This window comes from Pundamilia nyererei, unplaced genomic scaffold (genome assembly GCF_000239375.1).
Source record: "Pundamilia nyererei isolate P.nyererei 1_Seehausen unplaced genomic scaffold, PunNye1.0 scaffold00059, whole genome shotgun sequence".
NCBI classification, from domain to species: domain Eukaryota; kingdom Metazoa; phylum Chordata; class Actinopteri; order Cichliformes; family Cichlidae; genus Pundamilia; species Pundamilia nyererei.
Genome location: NW_005187460.1, coordinates 611,509 through 621,661, shown reverse-complemented (window position 1 = coordinate 621,661; position 10,153 = coordinate 611,509). Strand labels below are relative to the sequence as shown.

At 38.1% G+C, this 10,153-nt stretch overlaps 1 protein-coding gene across 3 annotated transcripts in view; it reads right to left on the bottom strand.

The window, feature by feature from the left end:
- The window catches only part of cacna1ia (calcium voltage-gated channel subunit alpha1 Ia), a 190,634-nt gene that overhangs the window by 81,586 nt on the left and 98,895 nt on the right, over nucleotides 1-10,153 (bottom strand). For all 3 annotated transcript variants that reach the window (XM_005734524.1, XM_013911268.1, XM_013911269.1), the window contains exon 4: nucleotides 4,877-5,010. In XM_005734524.1, coding sequence (XP_005734581.1) covers nucleotides 4,877-5,010 — 134 coding nt within the window. The remainder of the gene's footprint in view (nucleotides 1-4,876; nucleotides 5,011-10,153) is intronic.

Below are 10,153 nucleotides of genomic sequence, written 5' to 3'. Positions count from 1 at the left end.
TGACAAAGCTTTTTAGACCTAGTCTCTCATTTTCATGAAAAGGTCCTAAAGGGTCAAACCTACTCTGTAACTCATCACGTTACAGGCTGTAAAGTGATGAGTGCGCTCTACTGATGACCTCCGAGTCTTGGCATAGTACATCTTACTTGCATAAGCAGAAACACAAAGGTCAGAAACCTGAAGTGTAGACCACAATGTCAACACCTTGTGGAATAAACATTGACTATCTGTCTGAAACATAGCAATCTTCCCCATAAAAGGGAGCCTCCAGAACCAAAGTGCCACTATAAACTATGGAAGTGCAGTTTCCTTTTCACCGTTGGTGCCAACACAGAGTAAATGTTTCCACAATTTACAGCTGAGTCTCCTTAATAATCCTTTCTGGATGAGGAAAACCTGTCTCATCATGTGTTTTGTAGGTTCTTAGTCATGCAATTTAGGGTAGTCTTGTGAGCTTGAAAATGTTTCAGCTCTCATCCAAGAGTCTTCTTCAAGAGTCTCCCAGGTAATAAACCCTTAGTGGGAGTTCTTCATTTTGGACGTCCTTCAGGTGATTCTGGGTCTTTAACCCACTATTGGTCATACCAGTCATCACATGAACCACAGTGCATCATCCAGTTGCCTTCTTTTTTAGTTTTCAAGACTGGTCTCATCATAATTGGCATCAGCTTCAGTCAAGATTAGGGTTGCCAAAAACTGATACTCAGGTATTAATCAATACTAAAACTAATACTGAATTAAAATACACATTTGCAAAAATATTGATGCAAACAGTGCCATCAGAGCTCCTCCCCTCACTAACAGCTGAAGTAGTTAACATTTATGACGCTGGACAACACTTTAGGAGGAATACAAAGAGGTCAGTGAAGCTCCTGCTTCAACAACATTGAAGTATCGAACAGTTATCAGTGTTAACTCAGCCAGCAAATGCATTAACAGTAGCTGTTTAACTGTTAGCAATTACCGATAGCCACATTAGCCATCTGTTTTTATTAATGTAGTGATTAGCTGTCTGTTAGAAAAAAGATGAATAATTATTGCCGGCTGAACGGGTCATGGATCGAATGTTGAGCCATGGCAGAGCGGATTATGGACACATGGTGAACTGCCTGTAAAGAGCAGCAGGGAACTAGAGTTAAACGGAGCAGAGAGTCCAGAGTGTGGAGAACTAATCTGAGCAAATAAAGAGTGAAATTCGGAGTAGAGCAGCCAAATCAGTTTGAAATGTTAGTATTGTGACAATACAAGAGCACCTAAACAGCTGTGCCTAGTCAAGGCACAGCTCTTTAGCATACTCCATAGACCAGCATCATTCATTTTTCCATGATTTCTTTGACCTGTTAATTTTTTTCAGCTTTTTCCTTGGCATCAGTTCATCTGTCCATTCATTTTCTTCCACTTATCCAATTCAGAGTCACGGGGGAGGGGCTGGAACCTGTTACAGCTGTCATGCAGGACAGGTTGCCAGTATGTTGGCATCCTTGGTGTACATTAGAAAAAGATGCAGAAGTCAAAGCTGACTTTCAATAAAAAGGGTCACACTTCTTTGCTGAATCATGAATTTCAGTGATATTGGCACAAAGATACGGAATTTGCATGCTGTCACTGCAGATACCACACAAAGTGGGAAAAAAAAATTAATGTCAGTGCAATGGAAATGAAAAAAACATTATTTCCTGTGAGGTTTCTGGTGTTAAAGACAGAAAGGGAAAACCACTCTTGACAAAAGAAAGGAGTGTATGGGGCCAAAGTGTGGATGTTCGTCTGAGTATGTCAAGAGGAAAGAAAGAGCAGGGAGGTGAGTCAAAAAGAAACAAAAAAGAGGTGTTGCCCGTAGGTAACAGGCATGGAGCTCATAGCAGAATGTTGACTGTGATTTGGCCCAGAAAAGCTGGCACTGCCCTCTGCAATTAGCCTAGACGCTAATCTAATGGGTGCTGCCAAGAGGCAAACGAAGACCGAGGTGTTCGCACAAATGCATACACAAACACAGGCAGGCGCACGCACGCAGATTAAACACAGCAAAGGCATAAGCTGACAGACTGTAATCTGTGTGGGTAATTCTGTGCCATAAACGTGCACATAGACTCGTGCGAGCTGTGTTTGAGCATCCGCTGAGGATAAACTGATTCAGCTCAAATGAAGATGAATGTCCCTGCACCGACCCTGGAAGTCTGTAGCTTTATCGTTGTTTGTGCGCCATTATACCAGCCACTCCTCCCATCCATCTCCCTCTCCTTCACATAGTCGTCACTTCGGAGGACATTACATTTCCTTATGCTCATTTTCTGGAGACTTTTTAAACCAAGTCTACATACTAAAAAGCTTTATGTATTTATGGTACGAGGGCTTCATTCCCCCCCCCTCAGAATAGAGTTGAATCCCCCGGATGTGGGCATCTCCTCACCCCCCGCACACCCCCCAGGACCAAAACAAACACAAACACACCACACACGCATACAGAGGGACTTTATCACCTGGCATGTCTGAGCCTCGCATTTCACTTGGGTTAAAGCAGGTGTTTGAGCAGGTGTGTTTACTTTGGTTTTGTGCACATGCATCCATCTAGCACATCTGCCTTGTATTTTCCTCATGCATTAACAGCATGTGTGATGAATACTTGGAAGAACAAGTTAAACCTGTAATATATGAATATATGACCAGAGACATGCATGTTGTTGCCAACATGTAAGTGTTACATGTTGATCAATATCTGGTGAACACCCAATACTTTACCTAGCAGTATCTCGGTCTGTGATACTGTAGTGTCTGTGGCAGAATATCAGGGACTCTTAATACCATGACTTTGATTTAATTATTTATCTTTTTTTTTAATTCTTTGAAATTAACATGTAAGTGCTGATAACTTAACAAGAGCTGATGTCTCACTCTGCTGGAGCTGCTGAAAAATACAGAAACATTTGAAACGGCTGCACAATCAGAGCAAACTGGATGGCTGTTATTGCATAGTGGTTTTGCCGCTTCGTTCACACCACACAGTGACTTTTTCTGGCCGAGTGTTATGTCAAAGCCTGTTTTCCAAGCAGTTTTTAAAGACACATCAATGACAGCAAAGCTTTTCAGTGGCCTGCCATCAAGTTTAGTCAGTGGCAGGTAAAAGTGCAAAGCTGCTACCTGAAGGTTTTCTACACCGACCTTTGCTTGTTTCATAACACAAGAATCCCTCAGAGCTGTGCCACATCCACTGTTACAGTTTTGTGTGTAAAGCAATAAAACATCTATTTGTAAAATGCCTCCATAGCTTTATTTCACCGTTTTATTTGTTTCTATACCATTTTGACTCTGACTCTGTTCCACACAGGGTCATGCCACACATTTAAACTGGTTCTAATTTCATAACTTTAACATAAATTAATGCATAAAACTATATGACCTCCATGCAAAATAATAGCCATTTACTTGTCATCCTGCTGTTAAATATACACATAGTAGAATATGTGAACATATCTAGATTAACTGAAAATCATATGGGTCACATTTAATTAATCTTCCCTCTAATTTCTTTTAAGATGCTTAGAAAACAAATATTATTTCTAAGTAAATAGTAGTAGAGACTAGACCCGAGTAATAGAGACAGATTGCAATAATTAAAGCTGGGTAACAGCAAGCCACTCAGCCAAAAAGTCATTCAAATTAAATGGCAAAATAGGCTGTTAATCTTTGTCTACAAAACTTATTAATGTCTACAAAACCCATTATAAAAAATATTATATATACTTCAAATCTAATCTTGTGGTTTTAAAGATTTAAAGTTGTACGTGCTAAAAGTCATTGCCACTTGCGCTATAACATTTTATCTATTGCTTCTGCAGAAATTGTCTGCAGAAATTGCTGATGGGGGTGTTTTTGCTGGTTTTAATGTTTTGTCGCTCAAGATCTTTTATGATAATGTTTTTACCTTTTAAAGTTATTCACAGAAAGTAAAAAAGACTCAAGATTTTTAACATTGTTCTCAGTTTTTGTTTTACATCTTCCCAAAGCCTTGTCAGATGAACTAAACAACACTTTCATTAACATCACTTCTCATATTCATATTCTACTTTATTCATGTACTACTTTAAGTGATGTTTGGCTAAATGCCCTCTTTTATCCTATAGCCCACTATTTCAGTTCTTTTAATCACTGTTTGGTACATTTAGTGATCTATTTAAATTGCTATCAAAACTTTTAGCTAGTCATTTCCATCTGTCAAACTTAACCTTACCTTTTTTCCCAGCAGACACTGTTTAGCTAACAATTACATTAGCTATTTATAAGTTTGGGGAAACCACTTGGGGAAGTCACTTGGATGAGTGACGAAATGTTTTTCCTACTAAAAATACTACATTAAGATGAACAGAGTAAACATTTTGGGACTTATATTAGCTTACGTTAGCTAAATGCTATCAGATGACATTTTGCCAAATGTCATCTGATAGCATTTATCTAACTATTAGCCATTCTTTTAACATGTATTTTTATCACTTTGACAATCACATATCTACTTTAGTTATATAGAGATTGCTGTCTATTTGTACTATTTAGCCATTACTTCCCCCCCCCCCAACATTAGTTTAGCATCTTTATCCATACACCTTCTGGCTGCTGCAGCAGGTATGCAGAGTTCCTCTTTTTATGAATCATTGGTATATTGTATATTGTCTAGTCCAGTATTAAAATGGTTGATTTTATGCCTTTATTTTTTTTAAAGAATATTTTAAACTGTTTGTCCTTATTTTCTGACAGGATAATAGACAGGGAGCCTTTCAACATATGGGTTACCTGCTCAGACCAGTGATCAATATTAGATCACTGGTCTGAGAAGTATTAGAAGCCTACTGTATGAAAGAATGCTTGCATAATAATTTTTGCTTACCCTGCCATGACTATGAAGAAGTCCAGTCTGTTCCAGGTGTCGCCCAGGTAACAGCGACGGCCAAAGATCCCCAGAGCCACCATCTTTACCACCATCTCCAAGGCGAAGAAGATGTAGATGAATGCATCAAAGGCCTATGAGCAATGGGAGGGAGACAAACACAAAGGAAAATGAGCTGAAGATAGAAAAAAATTCATGCTTTTATATATTTTACATGAAACACATGGGCCAGACATCTGTTTTATCTGGTGTGTTGAAGAGATTAGTGGGCTCAAGCTGTTGATAAAGCTCCCTCTTCATTTTTTTCAACTCTGATTTTCAGTTTTGGAAGAACAGTCATTCTCTAATAGAAAAATTGTCTGAACTTTAAAATGTGGTTGCTTGTAATTGCTAACGGTGCAATTTGGTAAAAAAAAAAAAAAAATCACTGATAGTACTATGAAAACTGAAAGATTAAAACGAAATGGTACACGTGCCCTGAAGCAAGCTTCAAGCAATTCCTTAGTTCAGCCCTGTATCTATTCAAACACTTAAACCAGTGCATGACCTTTTATTCTCAACAGCAATTTTAACACTCTAAATACGGCACAACACAGTTGATTTCAAATGATCACTCACAAGCAAAATAATGTTCAAGAATGATGTGTTCTGATCTATTTGTGTGTGTGTGTGTGTGTGTGTGTGTGTGTAGTTTGCTGGACTGTAAAAAGGCTTAAGAGCTAAATGTGTGTGTATGCACTGCAAACATAGTCTGTACTACCATAATAGAGCATCACACAAAACACACACTGCTTTGTTTGAACATGCCTACTCTATAATACTTAAATCACAAAAGAAGTAGGAAGTGATCAGGAATAAGAAAGAGGAAGATCCAGGTCAAACCTCAGAGAAAACAAAGATGAAGAGCAAAAACATGGTGAGAGATAACCAGAACGATAGAGACAGATAAGAGCACATGTCCTGATTACATTATTTTACACAGATCGCTAGCTAAACCACCAATTGTATTTTGGTAGCAAAAAATCTTTCCCACTGCCTTGCCGAAGGCTCTGTGACTGTGCTTCCTGCCGAGTCACATGTTCCTACACTATATAACTCAAGCTGCTACATCTTCACATGGAGATTACAGGACCAAGACCAAGAAATTCAAATGAAGTCATGCCTGCTAATTAAAAAACATTGAATATAATTTGACTAAGTTCAAAATCTCAGGAAAGACACAAAAATTCTGTAGTCAACTTTGTAGTCACTAAATATGAGAGCAATGAGTAGACAAATAGAATAATAAATGGTGTAAAGATACATTACAGATACAGTACCTGATGACTTTCAACAACCAAGACATTTTATATAGAAATAACAGGACAGTTTACCAAAATAAACTCTAAGGTTATTACCTTCCCTAAGTAACATAAGACATAAAATGGATTCAGTGGTAGAAACAACATTATTTTCCACTCAGTAATGATGAACAATTGCAAGATGGTGTTTGCAGCTATAGACCAAATAGAATGAGACAAATGGTGTGTGAAATTTTGAGGATTTATTCATGCTGCACCACTGGCAGAAGCCTGGGATGTTGTTTTTGTCTCCATCTAGAAATAGCAAGAGTCAAGAGATTGGATTCAGAAACAGTAATCTATTCTCTGGTTGGGCACTGTCTGTATTGTTTGTTATTTTCAAAGATCAAAATCTCTAAAAGCAGGGACAGAGGTGAGCTGGTACAAATTTATGCACTGCAAATGTATAAATCTCTGCTTTTGGGTATGCATGGATGGTTTTGTGTGTAAATATACAGGCACGACTTTGCCTTGTAATGCATCGGAAACCAACATGTGTGTTCCATCGCTGCTCATTCAAACGCATACAGAAAAATACATACACCAGCTCATATACAGCTAGTATACAGAGCTGGCAGCTTTCAATGGGAAAGATGAGAAAATCAGGCTCACATGCTGTTTAAATGATGTTTTGATAAATAATGCAGCCTGCACGCTTCATATGTAATCCGACATTGGCTGCACCAGTTGAATCCCTGTCGTGCTCTGCTTTGAGTAAAAGGGGAATGAATTCATCATCGTTATTTGTCACTACCGCCAGCTTCCTCTTCAGTCAACCTATCAGGTTTCATCATCAACATGATTTGTATAGAGGTTGAGGCTGTCTTGTGATGGGCCCTTTCATGATTTGAAATAGGAGCTGGTGTGGAAGCTACTTTATATGCTGTCATTGTACCACTTATTTGGCAAGAGGAAAGGACATGGTAAGTAGGTCGTACGGATTGTGATGTTGGACCATTTAAAAATAAAATTATGTTGTGTGTGTGTCTTACTCTACTTGTGACTGACAAAATTAATCAGTGTATAAAACCAAAGGCACCACAGGGACAAATACTCACTTAACAAAATAGGGCAGGAAAGGGAATACCAGACACAGTGATTTATAAAGCGTACGTGTGTTTTCTGAACATCTGAAGCACTACTAAAAACTATAACAGGTACAGAGTTGAAGATATAATGAATCGAAATCCATGAACCATCCAAATCAACCGGTACATCTGCATATATGTAGCACATCTGTGTATATTTGTTCATAGTACATCTGTATATCTGCCTGTCTGTATAGCAATATAGAACATATGTATGCTATACAGATCATCTCTATATCTGTACATATGTATACAATAGTGCATCTGTATATTTGCTCTCTACTTAACTCATCTGTATATAATCTGCTCTTTTTGCACTTACTCCACTATACTTCTGATTAGATGCAAACTCTATTTCCTTACCCTGTATTTATACATGTGTGTAATGGTAAATGGACTGGTTCTTATATAGCGCTTTTCTACTCTTCTGAGCACTCAAAGCTTTACACAACTTGTGCATTCACCCACTCACGCTAGCACATTTTCTTAGTGCTTTCTAAATAACATTTACACTTTTTTATCTTTACTCTATCACAGTGCTTCACATTTCATATCAAATTAGTTGTCCAGTACACTTCACTTTACTTTGCACTTTATAATCTGGATTCTTGGCTTTATTAAGCCTTAGGAGGCAAATGCACTGGTATTTTTTTATGTACAAACCAATAGTGGGTAAATTTTCTTGTTATCTGTGTAAACAGCCAACACCTTCAAACAGCTTGTATGATTTGCACTTGTTTAGATGGCGCCTTTGTGGGGATCCCTGGATTTTGTTTCAGAGGTTGGTATTTTGCAAGGTGGTCATGGAATAACCTTCAGTGCACATTAAAGCTGAATGCTTTAGTCTCTCCAGGAGAGTTCAAAGCTTTTATGAAGGCTCCTGTAACCAAAGAGTGCAATTACTATTCAGAATATGTTATATTTGGTTTTATAATTTATAATTTTTCAATGGCATGCCTTCTTGGGCAGGTCTCCCTCAAAAAAAAAAATGTTGGAGGGCAGAAAGGCAATGGAAGAAGACAAATCTTCAGGTACAGAATGATTTAATGGTTGATTTCAATGAATGGGTTAAGACTGCAAAGTGCACTTATTTCTCTACTTCAGTACTAATAAGCATAAGCCTGAGAGACTGCCTTTTTAAATCCTGTAAATTTAAATTGGATTATGATGGGAAGTGACAAATTTCTCCAGTTTCTGAGTTTTTTACAGGAAGAAAATTGGCATCAAATCCAAAACAGTAGCTTCTGATTCTTTTATTGATGTCCAGTAACTTAGTCATAATTTTATCTTCTTCTATGCCAGTCTCTTTGGATGAGCTTTTAAGTACTGTGTCACAACTGAAACACTCATCAAGCAGAAATGATACCTCCAAAATGTCTGTGTGAAGTTTTGGATATCACTGCCCCTTGGTTGCTTTCAGTAATTAACAGTTCTCTGTCCTCTGGCTGTATCCCAATATATTTAAATAGGCCTGTGTGCAACCACTCATCAAACAAATCTGGCCTCACTCTTTCTGATGACAAGTACAGCTCAGTGTCAGAGTTACCTTTTATATGAAAACTTTTAGAGAAGACTGTCTGGCTAAAACTTCTTGAAGGATTACATCAGAACATTTTGAAGTCCTGACATTGTGCTTATTAAGGTGACAAACTTATGTCTTATGACTGCTGATGCTGATGGATATTCTGTTCTTGTGCTACTTGATTTAGGTGCAACATTTGATGCTGTAGACCAGGGGTGTCAAATTCCAATCCTCCATGACCGATGTCCTGAAACTTTTAAATGTATCCCTGCTGCAACACACCTGAATAATGGCAAAACTCTATAGAACTTGATTGCATGCTGAGGTGGCAACCCCTAACTCTACTCAAGTACATTTAAATAAATGTAAGTAAATGTAAGTGTTTAGAAAAACTTCTAAAAGTACTTTTATCGCACCATGTTCATTCACCAATGAGGTGCTGTAACATGTATCAAATGGCTGAATTGAAACCTCAGCATGCAGGCAAGTTCTATAGTCTTGTTAATGACCTACTTATAGGTCTATACTGGGACCTTTCCTACTTTAATTAAATATGGTACCTTTGGGCCTTATCAACATTTCATGTATAAATAATATTTCTTTTCACTGCTATGCTAATAATACACAACTTTATCTCCCTGTAAAATCCTCATTTTCAAACATGTGTGTAATACATGTGTGCAATTGAAAAAAACAAACAAACTCAGAAACTGAGATTTCAGTTATTGCTTTGGACATGCTGCATCCAAGCATCAAATACTTCCTTTGTCCTTGGCCTGTCAATATGAAATCAGCTACCAGAATCCTGGGCTTGCTATTTGACTCTAATCTCACCTATCGGCAGAGATGGGCAGTAACGCGTAATCCGATTACTTTTTTCGCGTAACGAGTAAAGTAAGGGATTACTACTGCAAAAACGGTAATTAGATTAGTGTTACTTTCCCGTAAGCACGTTGTTACTGGGTTACTAAAACCATGATTTATTTTATATTTTTTTTTTGCGAGAGTGCCTCATGACAATGACGCAAGCGAGTGCGATGTTCGTGGCAACATCTGTGTGCAGATCAAAAATGGATAATATAACGAGTGCGGGAGAGAGTATGAGCGTGCAGCGTTTAAAGCGTGGAAGTACTGACCTTATTTTGAGTTTGATTCCGTAAAAAGTGACAAAAACATTAGCGTCCGCTGCTCACTGCGTGGGAAGAAAATGTCTTTTTACAGCAATAAAGCCCCTAAACGTCTGAGCAAGCACCAAATACGCTGGCTGGAATGTGAAATTCACAGAGAAACTGCCGTATCCTTCCACTGACCGCTGCGGCACACCTGC